At 40.1% G+C, this 21,790-nt stretch overlaps 1 protein-coding gene across 3 annotated transcripts in view; it reads left to right on the forward strand.

Moving 5' to 3' along the window:
* insyn1 (inhibitory synaptic factor 1) overlaps positions 1-21,790 on the forward strand; it is a 233,732-nt gene that overhangs the window by 146,022 nt on the left and 65,920 nt on the right. The window contains exon 1 of one of the 3 annotated variants that reach the window (XM_072913380.1): positions 6,236-6,242. The exons of the other annotated variants lie outside the window; for them this stretch is intronic. Coding sequence (XP_072769481.1) covers positions 6,240-6,242 — 3 coding nt within the window. The 5' untranslated portion in view covers positions 6,236-6,239. Of the gene's footprint in view, positions 1-6,235; positions 6,243-21,790 lie in introns of those variants that run through there. 3 annotated transcript variants of the gene reach the window in all.

A 21,790-nucleotide genomic window follows, 5' to 3' on the forward strand; every position in this document is an offset into this window, starting at 1 on the left:
CATTTGCTATACTTGTTACATCTTTGTTACATCTTTGTTACATGGGACAATGCACATTAACAAACACATAAAATGTAAAGGTGCCAAATCGTAGCCAAAAGCTAGGTTCCATCCGCAGTCCGCGGCAGGTGGATGATCTAAGATCAGGGCAGATCAGGAACAAAGTGACCATAGTAGTTAAAGTGCATAGAAAGATGGAGAAGTGTTAAATTGTTGCATATAATAATTGTGCTGAAGGAAGAAAATACACATCTCCTTGGGCCTAGTAAGTTAAAGTGCTGCTATTATTGCACATAGTCCTATTACACAAGTAGTTAGCAATAACAGACGTGTTTACGAATGGAATATCAAACCAAAAAAGCTAACATTAGTGTATCTACGTATGAAATATTGCACAAAATATGAACACATCTGTGGAGGGGGACGGGTGATTAGATAACGAGGCCCACCTGGGCCATCTACGCACCTATTTCTGTCTTCGAGGCTGGTCCTGGCACACCCCGTTCCGTGGCAGGCCCGCAGGCCACGCCCCCCTCCACAACATCACTTTTAGAATGGAAATAGAAATCCACAGAAATCTATTGGAACTAATGGCAAGTATTTCTAGCTTTGTTATATATCCATGCTCTTTTCCTATAACCCAGCAGATACTAAAACCCCCCAAAAAAGCCTACTACTAGCAAAAATGAGTAAAAAACTAAAGTCTGTGGAGAGTTATTTTGCAAAGGGAGAAGGACAGAGTTTTTTCATGCACTGATTTGCTATATTTATCTGCCACAAGTGGAAGGCCGGTCCGTGAAAATAATGCCTACATTAAACCGGTCCCTGGTGCAAAAAAGCTTGGGGACTCCTGCCTTAACTGACATTTGTGGCGCCCCCTATGTGTTGTATTTGGAATGCTTAAAAAAAAAAAAAAAAAAATACTCGCATACATGTATTACAGATATCCCAAAAGTGTCATGACCTGTCATTTCAGGTCATGTCTTATTTGGTTTTGATTATTTAGTATGTATTTATGTTGCCAGCACTTCCTCCCTCCTTTGTTTACGTTCCCGTTGTTAGGAGCGCTGAGCTCACACACAGGGGCCAATCCTAATCATTCAATGTTCGCCCTAGGTGACTGTTATGTTTGCTCTACTAGCTACAGTATATGCCAGGGGTGTCAAACTCATTTTAGCTCAAAAAATGCGGAGGCACACCACCAGCAGAAATCATTAAAAAATGAAACTCAGTAGACAATAAAAAGTTGTTGTCGCAATTGTTGGATATGAATTTAAACCATAAACAACCATGCATCACTATAGTTCTTGTCTCAAAGTAGGGGTACTGTCACGCCCTGACTTATTTTGAGTTGTTTGCTGTTTTCCCGTGTGTAGTGTTTTAGTTCTTGTCTTGCGCTCCTATTTTGGTGCAGTTTCATGTCTTCCTTTGAGCGCTATTCCCCGCACCTGCTTTGTTTTAGCGATCACAAATATTTAAGTTAAGCTATCTTTTTTTGTGTGGACATTAATGTCATGTCATGCACGGATGTACTTTGTGGACGCCGTCTCTGCTCCACACTCTGTAAGTTTTTGCTGTCGTCCAGCATTCTGTTTTTGTTTACTTTCTAGCCAGTTCACTTAGGGTTTCGTTCTACATAGCCATCCCTAAGCTTCAATGTCTTTTCTTAGGGGCATTCACCTTTTGTTTAATTTTGGTTTAAGCATTAGACACCTTTTAACTGCACGCTGCCTCCCGCTGTCGTCTGCATATTGTGATCACGTCAGACTTTCGTCGTCGTTCCCGACATCTACAAAGCAATCAGCTACCGGCTTCCACCTACTGATATGGTATGGTATAACACGGTTACTCTGCCGAGCTCTAGACAGCACAGACACTCAACAACAACACATTATTGGCAGATTATAATTACTGGTTTGCAAAAAATATTTTTAACCCAAATAGGTGAAACTGCATAATCTCCCACGGGCACACAAGACTGTATCTCACGGCACAGTGGTTAAAAAAACATTGCCGTAACCTGTATAATAACCAAACTGTAGCGACATTGTTATTTTAAGAGCGAACACAGAGGAACTATTTTTCTTGCGTACTAACACATTAGCGTGCTTCGGTATGAGCCGTAAAAGCCAGCTACGGCAAGAGATAAGCTACCTTCTACGATGGCGCTTGTAATGCACAATACTGCGATACGACACCAATTTGTACTGACTGAAAAACATGAAAATCACCACCAGCCAGGCATGAAAAAAAATAGACCTTAAAGTTAGCGATCATCAATCTTCACTATGACGTCACTTGATTGACACTCGCGGGACCTGAGGATCTGTTGCTCAGTATAAAGAAAAAAAAAACGACTGACCGGAAGGCGAAAAACACTTTTTTTATTTAACAGTCTATCTGTGTTGGCCCTGCGATGAGCTGGCGACTTGTCCAGGGTGTACCCCGCCTTCCGCCCGATTGTAGCTGAGATTTATAAATAAAGTTGATTTGATTTGATTTGATAGGCTCCAGCGCCCCCCGCTACCCCGAAGGGAATAAGCGGTAGAAAATTGATGGATGGATGGACTCTCGCGCCGTAGATGCCGTCAAAAGGCTAAAGACCGACAGCACAATAAAAGTGCTGCTCCATCCTGCCTGCGCTAACAAAATAAGAGTCTCAGAAAGCTAGCGCACACAAACTACAAGCTACGGAGTTTGCCGTCCATGTATTTATTGTTAAGTATATGAGTATGGAAACTGGACAAATAAGATGGCAAAAACCAACCTCTTTCATGTGGTATTGGACAGAAACAGGGACTTTTGTTCACCTCCATAAAGTAAATTTGAAAATGTGGACGCTATCAGCACTACTGTGAATCCTGTCGGGTTCCAAACAATGCCAGTCATCAGTCATCAGGTAATACACCAACTAATTTTCTTGTCTTCATTAAAGAAAGGAATCTATATGTTATGGTTTGAGATTATTTCGAACATGCATACAATTATAGCATGATACATGTGTTAAACATGCTTGTATTTTTATTAAACACCTTTAACATGTTAAAAAAATCACATTATATCTATAAATTATAAATATATACATATATATGTAAATAACATATATGTGTGTATATATATATATATATACACATACATATATATATATATATATATATATATATATACAAATATTATATATACAAATATATGTTATATATTAATGCTATTTATATATATATATATATATATATATATATATATATATATATACAAATATTATATATAAAAATATATGTTATATATTAATGCTATTTATATATATATATACATATATATATAAATATATATATATTTAATATATACAAATATTATATAGATCACGGGTACAAGCGGCCGAAATGAAAATGAAAATGAAATTTCCTCCGCCGGGTGGCGGGGCTCTCCCTTAGAGATAGGGTGAGAAGCTCTGCCATCCGGGGGGAGCTCAAAGTAAAGCCGCTGCTTCTCCACATCGAGAGGAGCCAGATGAGGTGGTTCGGGCATCTGGTCAGGATGCCACCCGAACGCCTCCCTAGGGAGGTGATTAGGGCACGTCCGACCGGTAGGAGGCCGCGGGGAAGACCCAGGACACGTTGGGAAGACTATATCTCCCGGCTGGCCTGGGAACGCCTCGGGGTCCCACAGGAAGAGCTGGACGAAGTGGCTGGGGAGAGGGAAGTCTGGGCTTCCTTGCTTAGGCTGCTGCCCCCGCGACCTGACCTCGGATAAGCGGAAGAAGATGGATGGATGGATGGATGGAAATATTATATATAGAAATATATGTTGTATATTAATGTTATATATATATATATATATATATATATATATATATATATATATATATATATATATATATATATACATATATATGCAGTGCAGTAGTATAAACAATCTCGATGTGCTGCGTGTACTATGATCAATAAAAAGTGTGACTCACTCGATGGACAGTTGTCTGTTTGGTCCAGCTGGCCGGGGAAGTTTGTTTCCGGTTAATTATGGGTAAGCACTCCATTTGTGTCGAAATAGCTTGGCTTCAAGTTCAACATTTTGCAGCTTCGATTTACTTTCACCCCACTCTGTTGGCTTCCGTCGAAGCAGCAGTTCATCCTCCATAAATTCAGATTAGAAAAGATAATGTTCTGAATCCTCATTTGTCCAAAAAAAAATAGTCTTTGTTGTTTGTATCTGGAAGTAGTGGTTGTCAGAGGTCATACGTGCGTTGCTATGGAAAGGGAAATAAATGAACGGATACGGTACGGAATTCCAGTACCTGGAGAAAACAGTATTCGAGAACACTATTTTGTGTTACTTTTGTGTGTGTTCAAGTGTGTTAATACATTTTATTTATATTTCTAAAAAATCTCACTTTTTATATAACATGTAGCACTTAGCTGTGCTGTCCAGTTATTATCTTGTTTTCTTACACTTATGTGTCTCATTTACAATGACTGTACTGTACTATATAGAAGACTTAAGTTGTTAGATGGCAGTAGTATATAGGCTATGATGTGTTGCCTTAGCCAGGAAGTAGTCTTTGCTAATATGTTGAATGTACCAGTATTTTCTTAGGTTAAGCCCTAAAAAAGTGCTTGTACTGTTAGTATTGTATTTACTATACACCAGCTGTTTTATTGTGACATGCCTCTGTTGTTTTAATTTCCAAAAGTAGAGGTGTTGAAATCGCCGTGCCAAATTGCTAATGCTAGTCAGTAGCATATCTATGGCTAATCCATTGTGTATCCGGAAGTAGTTGTCAGAAGTCATACTCCGGCTTCCTCCCACCTCCAAAGACATGCACCTGGGGATAGGTTGATTGGAAACACTAAAATTGGCCCTAGTGTGTGGATGTGAGTGTGAATGTTGTCTGTCTATCTGGGTTGGCCCTGCGATGAGGTGGCGACTTGTCCAGGGTGTACCCCGCCTTCCGCCCGATTGTAGCTGAGATAGGCTCCAGCGCCCCCCGCGACCCCAAAAGGGAATAAGCGGTAGAAAATGGATGGATGGATATATATATATATATATATATGTATATGTGTGTGTGTATATATATATATATATATATATATATATGTGTGTGTGTGTGTATATATATATATATATGTATAAATAGATATATATATATATATACATATAATATATGTATATATACTATCAGCGTGTATATAAAATGTTGATGGAGGGTTTTTCGAAGTCTTTGCTAGTATGTTTAATGTACCAGTATTTTCTTTGGTTAAGCCCTAAAAAGTGTTTGTACTGTAAGTATTGTATTTACTATCCACCAGCTATTTTATTGTGATGTCACACCCCGGCTCGGTTGAAGGTAATGTAACCTTTGCAAACCAGACTTTCAAATCAAGGATGGCAAGGCACGCAGTTGGTAACAGTTTACAAACATTTATTGAAATCCCAAAAAGTGAACAACGACAGAAAAAACAAAGCACCCACAATCTGTAATGGTAATAGAGGCAATATTAGTATCGTATATTATATATAGTACATTTATTTTCTAAATACATTTCGAAGTTGCATGCGTATAATAATAATAATAATAATAATAGGCCTATATAATTCATCAAAATAAGCATTTTAAAAATAATCAAATAATCAAAATGTAAATTATCCATTATATGAAAATACATATATTCACAATCAAAGGTCAATAATCAAATATGTCAAAGTAAAGAATTAAATAATCAAAACAGATTTAGCAAAATCAATTAGCATTCAACAAAACTCATTTAACCGGTTACAACACAACATAATCTCATCATCAAAATAATCACCTCAGTAGATGTTTGATGCATGGAGACCGAAACTCCTGCTCAGGACAGAGATCCTCCTCTGGCAGTGACCGACAGCAGACTGTCAGAAAAACGGCATTTTCCAACTTAAATAGCCCTTAGCCCCGCCCACTAGCTGGGACCAATTTGACAGGGGGAATTAAGAAAACAGTTATTTTGTAAATTACACCATAAATAACCATCACATGTCTAAAAGTATTCACATAGTACTTTTGCATGTGTAGAGCAGTCATTTTTGTACACAGTATATTCAGGCTTAGACAACACAACTTTTAAATGTCCAGTGTCCTTCTGTAACACCCAGCTTTTGAAGATCATGGTTCGACCCAAATTTGGCCTAATTAGTGACTGCAGGTGTGGTCACCTATATAAAGCCCTCAACCCCACCCTGACTCTTTTAGTCACCTGTTCAGAGCCATGGTGAGTGACAGGTAACAATTTATTTGTTGAGCACATGCTTTTCACTGGCTAACAAGATTGAATGTTTGTGTCCATGTTGAGCTTCCCAACAAATGTGCACGGTTTGTGAGGAAGTCCAAAGGTCAAACAGTGACAGTGTGGGGTCAAACTGTCACATGTGACATGCCTCTCAGTTGTTTTAATTTCCAAAATTAGAGGTGTTGAAATCGCCATGTCAAATTGCTAATCAGTAGCATATCTATGGCTAATCCAGCATCAAGCTAGCGCATTTTGAAATTTAGAGCTTTACTGTACTTTACAGCACCTTCCTTTTGCTCCGGTGGCCTGGAAAAGTGTAAAATTACCTAGAAGCAGACCTGCTGAGTCTGCTCTGACTGCTTGTGTGCTGGCCAAGTGCTTAAGCCGTTGTGAGTCTGCAACCGGACAGGACGTCACCTGCAACAAAAGTATTGAAATATGGCACCGTTTGATTTTACTTGAATCAGTACCCGGCAGCAGCGAACGACTTTGGCATTTGTTACCCATCCCCAATTGTCAAGGCATGAAGTGAAATAATAAAGCTTTTTGTCTATTGTTTTTTACATTGCAGATTTGCATTGGTTTTGATATCAGTCCAATGAGAGCCACACGTAAAATAAAGTCTTTTTTTTCCCCTTTTAGACTACCGTCAAACTAAACATTACTTAAAATTTGGTAGCAGTGGGTGGTGTATATACATGTAGGTCCATAATATGCTCAATAGCTCGGCAAAGACAGGAGAGGCTGCAATGATAATAACACACCTGCCCACTACTTTGGCATGTTAATAGTGTCTTTGGTTTTAGGCACTCTTATCGTGGCTTTCAATTTGTCAGACTCGCTCCACAATAAATTGTTGATTACCCGCTTAAGTGGAAAGTATTTTCCACCTCTCCGAGGTTGCTTGTTCTCGTCTTTTTTCGGAGCGAGGTAGCACCTCGCCACACACCGGCGTGTTTCCCTGCCAACGCTGCACCCTGTAATCACGAGAAAACCACACAAATTAAGTGACACGTTCTGCGCCAGTGATCTAAAGGGGGACATGCATTTTCTGCACATTTCCCGAAATATGCAAGCAGTCAATACGTTTATGAGCTTTTGAGGAATAACTCAATATGTAATTATTTAGATGCTGATGCATGCACATTGCCTAATTGTTGCCACGAGAGGATGACTGGTGAAATCCATCCTAAAAGAGAGCGAGGGGGCTTTTATAGCCCTCCAATGAAGAACTGTGCCAGCACATCTGGGTTCTGATGATTTCATTTCATTCAAAAGCTGTATTTTTTACTCCGAATAAAACCTTGGAATAAGAATGAAAGGGGCAGAACACTGGTACCATAACCATTCATCAGGCGTTTGGTGTACCAGCTTTTTGACACAATCTTTATGGTCAACTCGGGACATAAGAATACTGCGGTGTTGCGATAAGACGCCAGACCGGGGGTAACACGTAAAAGGCTATCAATTACCACATTGAACCCCAAATATAAAACAACCTTTCTTTTGCAAGACCCAATTCTGAAAAAGTGTTTTTTACGACTACATCATATACTGTACATCCGTGTTGTAAACCATTTCAAGTCACTGGTGTGCAAACTTTTCAAAATCTTTAGACTCCGAATATAGGACGATACATCTTTTTCGGACTGGGGTAAAAAAAGGAAAAAACTGTTGCCTTCGGGTTAATGTGGTTGTTTGTGCTTCAACAAATCACCCAGCAGGCAGGAGACTTTGATAATACAACTGTTACGGTACAGGGAGAAGAAGACGGCACAGAATGCAGGGATGTAGTAAGCTCTATTTATTAAAATATATATAATAGTACGGAGTGTGAAAACTAATCCAAAATGTGTATGCGTGCGACTATGTGTAGGAATTAAATGTTGAGTGTTACCGTAATTGTTCAGCAAGGTGCGGAAGTCCAAGGGGGCAGGCGTGAGGTCAAGGGCAGGGGCAAGTCGTCAGAGTCTGTGTCCAGGCGGGAGGTTGAGATCCAAGGGGCAGCCAGGGAACCAGAGGGAATACGGGGAGACGAGACACACAGCTCGTGACGTGGGAACGGAGGAATGCTGCTGGAAGACGACAAGGGACACGAGACAAATGAACACGGAGGGGGAGAAACACAGAGAGCGAGAGTGTGCATAAAGCTAGAGATATTCGGCTTACTGTACTGGAACAGGTCGCTACGTTCTGGCCCAGAACGCAGGTTGGAACTGGCTTGAGAAGCCAAGGGAGCTCATCAGCGGCAGGTGTGTTGAGTGCTGACCAATTGAGTGCTGATTGCAGTTGGAGTGGCGCGCGCAGCGTAGCCCACAGATGAATGCGCACTGCAGTGCGCCCGGGCCATGACAACAACGTTGATTATACATACATGTCCTTTTAAAACTGACTTCTAAACAACGTTGCAAAACAGTTGTATTTGTAAATTGAGATGTCCAACGGATCCATGTTGTTGGTTGGGAAATGACCAAATTTCAATGCTCAAGTCAACATCACAACCTGGCATTGAATTTAGTTGTCAAAAAGCATGTTGTTTCAATGTCTTATTTGTGTTGTAGAATATTGGTTGGGAAATTACCAAATTTCAATGGTCTAATCAACGTCAGAATCGAACATTGATTAAACGTCGTCAAAAAGCATGTTGTTCCAACGTTATGTTTGAGTTGCTCAATGTCAGGACCTAACTCAACAAGTTCTCAACGTTGTTTTAATGTCTTGTGCCAAACTGTAACGTGCATGAACCACATTTTAACCTTGTTAATAGTTTATAAGTTATACCGTATTTTTCGGACTATAAGTCGCAGTTTTTGTCATAGTTTGGCCGGGGGTGCGACTTATACTCAGGAGCGACTTATGCGTGAAATTATTAACACATTACCATAAAATATCAAATAATATTATTTAGCTCATTCACGTAAGAGACTAGACGTATAAGATTTCATGGGATTTAACGATTAGGAGTGACAGATTGTTTGGTAAACGTATAGCATGTTCTATATGTTATAGTTATTTGAATGACTCTTATCATAATATGTTACGTTAACATACCAGGCACGTTCTCAGTTGGTTATTTATGCCTCATATAACGTACACTTATTCAGCCTGTTGTTCACTATTCCTTATTTATTTTAAATTGCCTTTCAAATGTCTATTCTTGGTGTTGAGTTTTGTCAAATAAATTTCCCCAAAAAATGCGACTTATACTCCAATGCGACGTATATATGTTTTTTTTCTTCTTTATTGTGCATTTTCGGCCGATGCGACGTATACTCCGGAGCGACTTATAGTCCGAAAAATACGGTATATATATATATATATATATGTTAGAATTTTATACCGGGGAACCTGGGTTTTGTATGTATATGTATGTATGTATATTTCCTTCTTTATTATGCATTTTCGGCAGGTGCGACTTATACTCCGGTGCGACTTACACTCCGAAAAATACGGTATATATAGTTTATGTTTAGTGGGGCGGTATAGCTCGGTTGGTAGAGGGGCCGTGCCAGCAACTTCAGGGTTGCAGGTTCAATCCCCGCTTCCGCTATCCTAGTCACTGCTGTTGTGTCCTTGGGCAAGACACTTTACCCACCTGCTCCAAGTGCCACCCACACTGGTTTAAAAATGTAACTTAGATATTGGGTTTCGCTATGTAAAGCGCTTTGAGTCACTTGAGAAAAGCGCTATATAAATATAATTCACTTCACAATATAATTCACTTATAGCCATCATCTTGATGTGAAATTTGAAAAAAAATCAACATTTTTACAGAATTTCAAGGAGTAATGTTCCTCATAATCCCTTTTTCTTTTTTGTTGTCTCCTCAGACAAAACCTTGTTTTTGTTGTTGTTTTGCAGCTTCTTTCATGATAGCAGTAATGGCATGTAGGTGTTCGCATCGACATACCTCTTTGTAATTGAAGTGTATTTATGGTCTTGTCATCCTCGTCCAGACCGAAGGATGTCACGGCAGAGTGGCTGGATCAAAAGAGACGTCGGAGACGCTTTACTGAACCAAAAGTTGCTTTATTATAAGCGAGCGTCATTACACAGGACTGCAGTTTCTGGGAGGAGTTCAGGATCAAATATGGAGGACTCCTAGACTGGAGAAGCCAAACCACCAGTCTTATATTCTTACCTCCTGTCTGTGTGTGTGCGCTCGGTCAGGCGAGCCCATCCTGACCATAAAAGGAGGTATTCGTGTGTAAGTGTCTGGAAAACAACTACTTTAAGTCATAACTTAAATGTTGGCGTTGAGCTGGACAGGTAGTCTCCTCTCAAGGATATGGTTATCACGTTTGCATTCCGAAGTCCCAATTAGGGCCTCTTTCCTACGAGAAGTGATCCAATCCACCTGCAAATATCAAACTAAGGGCCCTTATCTTATTATATCCTCAAACTGAAATAGCACTATTTACTTAAACTTGAAGGTATGCTTTCTCCAAGAGGAATATGAACATTCACCATATGTAGAACATAATATGAGGTATTTAATCCACTTCAGTAATGAATGGGAGAAAGGGTCAAGTTAAAGTTAAAATGCCACTGATAGTCACACACACACTAGGTGTGGTAAAATTACCCCCTGCATTTGACCCATTCCCTTGTTCCACTCCCTGGGAGGTGAGGAGAGCAGTGAGCATCAGCGGTGGCCACGCCTGGGAATCATTTCGGTGATTCAACCCCCAATTCCAACCCTTGACGCTGAGTGCCCAGCAGGGGTAATGGGTCCCAGTTGTATAGTCTTTGGTTTGATTCGGCCGGGGTTTAAACTCACGACCTACCGATCTCAGGACGGACACTCTAACCCATACTTGCCAAACTTGAGACCTCCGATTTCGGGAGGTGTGGGGCGGGGGCGTGGTTAAGAGGGGAGGAGTATATATACAGCTAGAATTCACCAAGTCAAGTATTTCATATATATATATATATATATAAAAAATACTTGACTTTCAGTGAATTCTAGCTATATATATATATATATATATATATATATATATATATATATATATATATATATATATATATATATATATATATAAATAAATAAGAGAAATACTTGAATTTCAGTGTTCATTTATTTACACATATACACACACATATAACTCATCTACTCATTGTTGAGTTAAGGGTTGAATTGTCCATCCTTGTTCTATTCTCTGTCACTATTTTTCAATTCATGCTGAACACCCTCTCTGATGATGCATTCTTCTTCATCTCCTTGTTGTGTGCGCAGTTGTGCACTGCACTCTCTAAAAGCCGTAGATGTTATTGTCACATATGCATGTACAGTAGATGGCAGTATTGTCCTGTTTAAGAGTGTCACAACATTGCTGTTTACGGCAGACGAACTGCTTTACGGTAGACGAAAACGTGACTGCTGTTGTTGTGTGTTGTTGCCGCGTTAATGAAACTGCCTAACAATAAACCCACATAAGAAACCAAGAACTCGCCCTCGATCATTCTACAGTTATAACGTGATTGGGCAGGCACGCTGTTTATATTGTGGGAAAGCGGACGTGAAAACAGCATGGAGCTGGAGGGGGCGTGGCCTCCAGCTCCGCCTGAATTTCGGGAGATTTTCGGGTGAAAATTTGTCCCAGGAGGTTTTCGGGAGAGGCGCTGAATTTCGGGAGTCTCCCGGAAAATCCGGGAGGATTGGCAAGTATGCTCTAACCACAAAGCCACTGAGCCACAAAGTAAGTAACCTATGCCATTAAGCAAGTCAGCACATTTGTAGTTTTGGTGTGGCAGGGTTCCTGCCACCCTCCTCAAAATTGCCTCGTGCCAGTGAAAGCGATACAGACCCCCTCAGGCCCTGGCAGAGGTCCATGTATCATCCCAAAAGTTATGATTTTTTTTTTTAATGAAGGTTGAAAAGTTACTAAGTGCTGCTTTAAAACCATTGACAATAGCAGACATTTCTATTAGCGTCCATTCATTCAACTGATAGAGACTGGTGCTAACATGCATGCTAAGAACTTCCAACCACAGTCTTTTCAGCGAGACAAAAACACACGCTATAATTTAACACTTGCGTTCAATTTCGAGAGTTCCTGGGGCAGTGAGAGCGTAGTCGCTCTGGACCTTATCAAAATGCAGCAAATGCCTAACAAGCTTGCAAGTGCACGTCTCTATTAGGCCCCTCGATATCATTCCCCCGCCGGCTGGGGGAAGGCTTGTTCGATGGCATAATACCGATGATGAGAATTCAGCCGGCACCTCGCTGAGATGAGACTCTAATCACTTTATTGATAACCCTGATAGCCCACAGCGGTTCACGGCTGATATCCCCCGTCACCTCACATTCTGCGGGTGTGAAATTAGCGAGGTTATCGCCCCTAATCAGCCGACACAAGTCGTTTTGTGTTTCACAGCTCATCTTATGCTAACAGCCAAAAATAGCCTCAATAGAACTTCACGTGATGACGAACGTCGTCGGTGGCCTCGCTTATCTCTGGCAAAGGAGAACCGTTGGAAGTTGCTACCCAAACAACGATGGCAAGACGCGTTGACGTCTGTCACCCTGATGATGGATTGCCCCAGGCAGATTCTTCAGGTAGATTTTTGCGGTTGCTGTTTTACAAGATGCAGCGTGGGGGTGGCGGACGGCAGATTGTCTAAAAATAGCCGAGATGGCGAGAGAGGCATGATGGAGGCAGGTACGTGCGGCACAGCCAGATGGTGCCTTGTGGGGGAATGTCTCCCGGTGATTTTGTTTGCAAATAGGTCTCCGTTATAAAAAAAAAAAAAAGTGTCTCAATCCCACTCGCCTGCTGTTCTAGGCCAGCCTGTAAGGAGCTGCCATACATGATGAAGGCGCCGCGGACGCGAGGATGTCCACACCAAGAGAGCGAAAACGACGCCCGGTGACAGGTTTTGTCACTCGTTGAAGCGGCCGCCCTGCAGGGTGTCACATGCAGAAACAGCGGAACGCGATGACAAATTGTTTTGGGGAGAAAGCGACAAGCAGGAAAAAGTGTCTTGTCAATGACTCGTCTACCTAAGCCCGGAGAAGAAAAAGAAGTAGTTTCCACTAGGGCTGCAACAACTAATCGATTAAATCGATTAAAAAATAGTTGGCGATTAATTTAGTCATTGATTCGTTGGATCTATGCTATGCGCATGCGCAGAGGCTACGTTTTTTTTTTTTTTTTTAACCTTTATTTATAAACTGCAACATTTACAAACAGCTGAGAAACAATAATCAAAATAATAGGGGTGTAACGGTACGTGTATTTGTATCGAACCGTTTCGGTACGGGGGTTTCGTTCCGGTGCGGAAGTGTACCGAACGAGTTTCCACACGGACATATTAAGTGTCATGTCTGTGTAATCATGTTTTGTTTTAGTCATGTTTTGTTTAGTTATTGGACTCTTTAGTTTCTGGCTTTTCACTCCCTTGTCTTGTTTCCATGATTACCCATTAGTTTCACCTGTTTCACGTTTGGACTCATTGTGCACTCTCGTTTGTCACCATAGCAACCCATTAGTTTTCACCTGTCACGTCACGCACCTGTTTCGCGTTTTGAGTCACGCACCTGTTTTCGTTAATCATGTCTGTAGTATTTAAATTCATTGTTTTCAGTTTGTCTTTCTGGTGACATCCCGCATTTATGCTTCTGCACACTCTCGACACCCTTATGACCCTTGCTGCTCTTTTTTCATGCCGGTTCCATGCCAAGTAAGTTTTTGTTTATTAAGCCACAGTTAGTGTTTTTTGTTGTTCATAGTTTCTGCCTTTGTGCAAGTATTTGTTTTCATAGCCAAGTCGTTTCTCCGCCACTGTGCGCGCTTTTCGTTTGTATTTTTTTTGTAGTTATAGTGTTTAAATAAATCATGTATTCACCTTCACGCCACATCTGGTCCAATTCACTTGCACCTCGGGAGAACAAACCAAGCCATGGTCCCAGTCTTGACATAAAGTAGCGTACTGCACGTTGTGTAAACAATACTCAAAATGCCGGACATTTGAGGCATTTATGAAACTCCGCCCTGACAGCTCCGCAAAAGAGGACATGTCCGGTGAAAAGAGGACGTATGGTCAGTCTATCCTAGCCCGTTAGCTGCTAGCATGCTAGCAAAAGAGGACTAGTAGGATTCGGTTTCACCGGACGTGAAACCGATCGCTGCTAGCATGTTAGCAGCTAACGGGCTAGGTCCTGACCATACGTCCTCTTTTCCCCGGACATGGCCTGTTTTGCGGGGCTGTCAGGGCGGTGTTTCTCAAAGGGGAACATTATCACCAGACCTATGTAAGCGTCAATATATACCTTGATGTTGCAGAAAAAAGACCATATATTTTTTTAACCGATTTCTGAACTCTAAATGGGTGAATTTTGGTGAATTAAACGCCTTTGAAATATTCGCTCTCGGAGCGATGACGTCACAACGTGGCGTCACATCGGGAAGCAATCCGCCATTTTCTCAAACACCGAGTCAGATCAGCTCTGTTATTTTCTGTTTTTTCGACTGTTTTCCGTACCTTGGAGACATCATGCCTCGTCGGTGTGTTGTCGGAGGGTGAAACAACACGAACAGGGACGGATTCAAGTTGCACCAGTGGCCCAAAGATGCGAAAGTGGCAAGAAATTGGACGTTTGTTCCGCACATTTTACCGACGAAAGCTATGCTACGACAGAGATGGCAAGAATGTGTGGATATCCTGCGACACTCAAAGCAGATGCATTTCCAACGATAATATCAAAGAAATCTGCCGCCAGACCCCCATTGAATCTGCCGGAGTGTGTGAGCAATTCAGGGACAAAGGACCTCGGTAGCACGGCAAGCAATGGCGGCAGTTTGTTCCCGCAGACGAGCGAGCTAAACCCCCTATCGACCCAAGCTTCCCTGGCCTGCTGACATCAACTCCAAAACTGGACAGATCAGCTTTCAGGAAAAGAGCGCGGATGAGGGTATGTCTACAGAATATATTAATTGATGAAAATTGGGCTGTCTGCACTCTCAAAGTGCATGTTGTTGCCAAATGTATTTCATATGCTGTAAACCTAGTTCATAGTTGTTAGTTTCCTTTAATGCCAAACAAACACATACCAATCGTTGGTTAGAAGGCGATCGCCGAATTTGTCCTCGCTTTCTCCCGTGTCGCTGGCTGTCGTGTCGTTTTCGTCGCTTTCGCTTGCATACGGTTCAAACCGATATGGCTCAATAGCTTCAGTTTCTTCTTCAATTTCGTTTTGGCTACCTGCCTCCACACTACAACCATCCGTTTCAATACATTCGTAATCTGTTGAATCGCTTAAGCCGCTGAAATCCGAGTCTGAATCTGAGCTAATGTCGCTATAGCTTGCTGTTCTTTCTGCCATGTTTGTTTGTGTTGGCTTCACTATGTGACGTCACAGGAAAATGGACGGGTGTATATAACGATGGTTAAAATCAGGCACTTGGAAGCTTTTTTTAGGGATATTGCGTGATGGGTAAAATTTTGAAAAAAACTTCGAAAAATATAATAAGCCACTGGGAACTGATTTTTAATGGTTTTAACCATTCTGAAATTGTGATAATGTTCCCCTTTAAATGCCTCAAATGTCCGGCATTTTGAGTTAGGGTTGCGTGTATTTTCAATATACGTTCAGGGTTAAGAAGATTAAAAACACAACAAATTGTGCGTGCAGCAGCATTCGTGAGGGAGGGAGAGAGACAGAGCGAGAGAGTTGTGATAAACGTGCATGCGTCGTCGGGCTCTGCTTTTTATCCATAGATTATCAGATTTAATTTTTTATTATCTATAGCAGGGGTGTCAAAAGTGTGCATTTTTGTAACATTTTTCTTGTTTTTTTTGGCTAGTTTCAATAAAATACTGGAAAGGATAGAAATGTAGTTTGTCTCTTTTATCCGATTATTAATCGATTAATCGAAGTAATCATCAACAGATTAATTGATTATCAAATTAATCGTTAGTTGCAGTCCTAGTTTACACGTCTCTGGTCGGTTCCTGAAAAAGGTCTTTTGATGCTGCAATGCCAGAAATATGTTCAAGGTTTAATCTAGACAGTTCTCTCGACCAAAGTGTTGGCACTAATGCTGTATTCATCATAAATTACGGACTATAAGCCGTTACTTTTTTCCTACACTTTGAAAATTGTGGCTAAAACAAGCGAATACTTTTGGACAAGGTCACTCACTGCAGGTGAGTGCTTTCGACAGGAAGTAGCCGTTGCCGTCCATAGCGAAACTACTCATAGGGATTTGTTATTTGAAACTCCAAGCAACGTTTGTAAGTTTTACAATATAACTAAAACTGTTATACTTACTAAACTGTCCCATGTGTGGTGTATGTAGGAGTGTTTTCACGCATATGTGTACATGCTATTGTAATTTAATGACGCTGGCGTTGTTAGCATTAGCTAATATGCTAACATGTTTGCAAGTGTCTGTGTTAGTATTATTAACTTAAAACGGCATTCTTTTTGTTTTGTTCCAGTTTCGCAAATTTCTCGTCTACCAAAGCCCGGAGAAAACAATTATAGTTTCCACGTCTCTGGTCGGTTCCTGAAAAAGGTCTTTTGATGCTGCAATGCCAGAAATATGTTTTAGGTTTAATCCAGGCAGTTCTCTCGGGAAAAGTGTTGACACTAATGCTGTAATTATCATAAATTCCAGACTATAAACCGCTACTTTTTTCCTACACTTTGAAACTTGTGGCTCATAAAACAGTGTGGCTAAAACAAGCGAATACACTGAGAATGTGTTTTATTGTTTTTGTTATATTTTTTTTTCATTCAAAACTCCGAGCAACATTTCTAAGTTTTACAATACAACTAAAACTGTTATACCTCCTAAACTGTCCCAAGTGTGATGTATGTAGGAGTGTTTTCATGCATATGTGTACATGCTATTGTAATTTAATGACGCTGGCGTCATTAGCATTAGCTAATATGCTAACATGTTTACGGGTGTCTGTGTTAGTATTATTAACTTAAAACGGCATTCTTTTTGTATTGTTCCAGTTTCACAAATTCCTCAATAAACCCACTAAAACGTCACAGCACTGAGTCTGTGTAGCTGATTAGAGAGCTGGCTTCCGCAGCTCGTGGGTCCATGACGATGACTTCTGTTTTGTTTGATCAGCCATTTTACTGCCGTGTTACAGACACCGTTTGAAAACCATTAAGGCATGTAAATAAATATTTACAAAATGTTTCTGTGTAAATAACTAATTTCACAACATAAATCGTGTTTTCCGCACTATAGACCGCACCGGGATTTAAACCACAGGTATATGCGTTGTAAATGCTTTAAAAATAATCTTTGATTGATTGATTGCTCAACAAAAGCAGAATGCTCGCAGACAACCAATACAGATACAGAGCTATTATATCAACATTGATGGCATTATCCGAAATAACGGAGAAAATTGCCATTGCAATAGATGGTAAACAGTGTGCAGCTGCAGTCCTTGTGGACCTAACAAATGCATTTTACACAATTAATCATAATATCTTAATTAACACATTGGAACGGTTAGGCATCAGAGAGTTGGTCTTGAACTGGGTGAGAAGTCTGCGAAGTCTCGAGATGCAAAATATATTTTGGTCTGTCCGCCTTCACTGTACAAGGCACCAAAACATGGAATTGTTTATCTACGGAGCTGAAGGGAGAAACACAACTGGGTTATTTTCAAATACAAACTTAAGAACTTCTTAATGAGATGTGTGACCATCTCTGATCTACCGTATTTTTTGGAGTATAAGTCGCTCCGGAGTATAAGTCGCACCGGCCGAAAATGCATAATAAAGAAGGAAAAAAACACATATAAGTCGCACTGGAGTATAAGTCTCATTTTTTGGGGACATTTATTTGATAAAACCCAACACCAAGAATAGACATTTGAAAGGCAATTTAAAATAAATAAAGTATAGTGAACAACGGGCTGAATAAGTGTACGTTATATGACGCATAAATAATCAACTGAGAACGTGCCTGGTATGTTACCGTAACATATTATGGCAAGAGTCATTCAAATAACTATAACATATAGAACATGCTATACATTTACCAAACAATCTGTCACTCCTAATTGCTAAATCCCATGAAATCTTATACGTCTAGTCTCTTACGTGAATGAGCTAAATAATATTATTGATATTTTACGGTAATGTGTTAATAATTTCACACGTAAGTCGCTCCTGAGTATAAGTCGCACGCACCCAAACTATGAAAAAAACTGCGACTTATAGTCCGAAAAATACGGTAATTGTATTATGCATTGTGTTTTCTGCACTGTTTTAATGTTTGTGACTGTTTTTAACTGTACTGTTTTACTGTGTGTAAATGCCCAATTAGTAGGGTGTGCGTCTTTACCTTAAATGGCGATTCGATATCAATCTCGATACATGGCTTACGATACGATACTTTTTTAAAACATTACGATTCGAAAACTCAATGCATCATGTCAGAACAATGTCATCTGTTTATTTTTTAAATAGACACACAAAAAACAGGTGGTGTCTGCATTAATTATGAGCAAATTGTAGAAGTATCAACTTCAAGGCATTGCAATTCATAAACTTAAAAAACAAAAGAAGATGTCAACAAAACACTTTTGGAAAAGCTACCAGGTATTTACTGTTGTTTGCTCAGGTAGCACCAATTAAATACAGAGAAAAGCAAGTTGTGCATCACGTGGAGGTGTTACAACACCACAGTAACACAAGTGCAAGATACAATTAAGTGCCACCAAGAATCACTTTACTTACCACTGTAATTACTGGACTACAATACTCTTCATTCAATGACTGTAAATAATGTAAAAACAAGAGTATAAAGACGTCATACTGTTCCATTACCTTTGTTCATACTATTGTCACTACTCAACTGCCAAAAGAACTGTAGACACCTTAATATTTTTTACTTCCTATACTGTATATACTGTTATACTATTTGATATTGCACTGGTACTGTATGTGACTACTGTACTTTTACTTGTACGGATACTTCTACCATAACTACTGGGACTTATTGTGCAACTTATTGTCTTGTAATTAATGTACATCAGAGCTATTCAAATTGTTGTATTTTTTGTATTTAGTGTATTAGATTCAGCAACTAGTGTTTGGATCCCACTGTACGCAATATCTAAAGAGCATGGTGGTGGTGTATTCTGCATGTGACGAATAAAACCCTTGAAACTAAACAGCGGTTTCACTGTAGAAGCTAAAATACTTTACTATTTCGAATGCATTACAAAAAATACATCTATCGTCATGTCTTTCATTATGATTGTGCACGATAAACAACGTTCCAAAAAAGTGCTGTTACCCTTTAAGTGGCGTTCACTTGAAACTGTACAACTCTTGTTAGCGTGCATGACTTTTGAGAATGAATTGTTGTGTTGCAAACTTCTGTGTGGCATTGATTCTTATTTGTAATTATTCCAAGCTGATTTGTCATTTGTATGCAGCGGCAGCTGAGCCGAATGTGACAGCGTGTCATAATTACAACAATCAGCTGGATCAAAACAATATAGAGACCGGTACTAGTCGTTGGTGTGATTACTTTGCAGAGTTGTGGCTAAATTAGGTCTGGAAGTGTTTCAAATCAGTGTCTTTGTCTTGCCAGTTGGTAGCTCTGCTAGCATCGCCAACTTGAGTGTCTTCATGTCGTCACAACAGGTGGGTGCTCAGATAAGTCGTGCTGCTGCTTCTTTATTGCTGCTTTCCAATAGTTACGAATGGCCATACTTTTATCCGATTGACCATTCTTTGAAGAAAAAAAATTCCAAACATTAACCACACTTTAGATTTAATATTCGGAGGTGCATTGTTTGTAAACTCTTTCAGTTGCTCGTAATACGGTACTCCCGTATTACGTCATCATAGACATCTCGCAACATTAGAGCGTCCATATTTGGTAGAAGATCTACAAGCAACCGATTCATGATTTTCCAACCGGACATCCACCAATCCATACTATATTTAGATCGATGATGCAAAGGCTCGCCAAACGATGTATTAATTTCTCTAAATTTAAAATCGGTTATCATTATGTACCGATGAATTGTTACACCCCTACCAATTAGGGACGGACATTGAGAATTAGCCCTGGCTAAAATGTTGTAGTATATAACGTGCTCATGAAACATACTTGTCCCTATCAAATAAACCCAATTAAATTACCGTATTGTTTGGACTATAAGGCACACTTAAAATCCTTTAATTTTCTCAAAACTCGACACTGCGCCTAATGTAAGGAATCATTTTGGTTGGGCTTACCGACCTTGAAGCTACTTTATTTGGTACAGGGTGAAATGATAAGTGTGACCAGTAGATGGCAGTCAAACATTAGAGATATGTGGAGACTGCAATATAACTCAAGTAAACAATACCAAAATGTTATATTTCATTGAAAATATAGAACATTACACATGGCGCTCAAAAATCTATCAAAATGTTTTAGTATGACTTTGGTAAGCTATGAAGCCGCACCGCTTGATGGATTGTACTGTGCTTCAACATACGAGTATTGTTATGGTGTGTATATAAGGTAAGACATATCATCTGGCGTTTTGTTTCGCAATATTATGTACCTTCAGGTACCTGCTGATCTGAATTTGAGATCTGCATAAGTACTGAAAATGTGCCCGCGTCTGCCTTCGTAGTCCGTGCCAACACCTTCATCAATAAGCTTCTTCTTTTTCTCTATCTTCTTGTTATGGGACATTCATCCTCCGCTGTTGCCATTTCTAATATAAAGTAGTGTAAAGTTCTTACTTATATCTGTCAGTAAACTCGCCATGAAAGTGCTAAAACATACCGGTGTAGTGAGTTTACATTATTCACCCAAGGAACTTTAGCTAATAGAGAATTCCGGTCGGACGGTTTTATTGCACTAGTGAGCCACAGAAGCTCCGTTATTGATTTAAGTCAAGTCTGAATGTCATTAAAACAGTTAGCTCCATCTTTTGACACTTCTTCCACTCCCGTCCTTGCACGCTACACCGCTACAACAAAGATGACGGGGAGAAGACGCTGCCGAAGGTGAACCACGTAAATAAGACCGCCCACAAAACGGCGCTTTCTGAAGCGACTGTCAGAAAACGGCTCAACGATGATCTGTAAAACATCATCCATGCAACATTTTGACCAAAGAACCACCATTACATATTATGTAGACCATAAGGAAGTGTTTTACATTTAGAAAACAAAATAATATGACTCCTTTAATGCGCCCTATAATCCGGTGTAAATAAAAATAGAAAATAGACCTGACTAGACCCGCTCATCGGCAGTGCACCTTATAACCCGGTGCGCCCTGTGGTCCGAAAAATACGGTAAGCGCAAGACGTGAAGCTAGGCAAACACCCGTCTATTGTACAGCGCTAAACATATCTTGTGGCATACCCCAGGGATCAATACTGAGACCTAAATTGTTCAATATTTGTAAAAAAATGTGTACAGTTTTGTTCATGAGAGACCACACAAAAGCTAATACAAACAATAACAGAAGAGATAAGTGCATTAAAGAGATGGTTCGACAACAACGAGTTATCTAAGAAACTCAGTAAAA

Source organism: Nerophis lumbriciformis, linkage group LG06 (assembly GCF_033978685.3).
Source record: "Nerophis lumbriciformis linkage group LG06, RoL_Nlum_v2.1, whole genome shotgun sequence".
NCBI lineage: Eukaryota > Metazoa > Chordata > Actinopteri > Syngnathiformes > Syngnathidae > Nerophis > Nerophis lumbriciformis.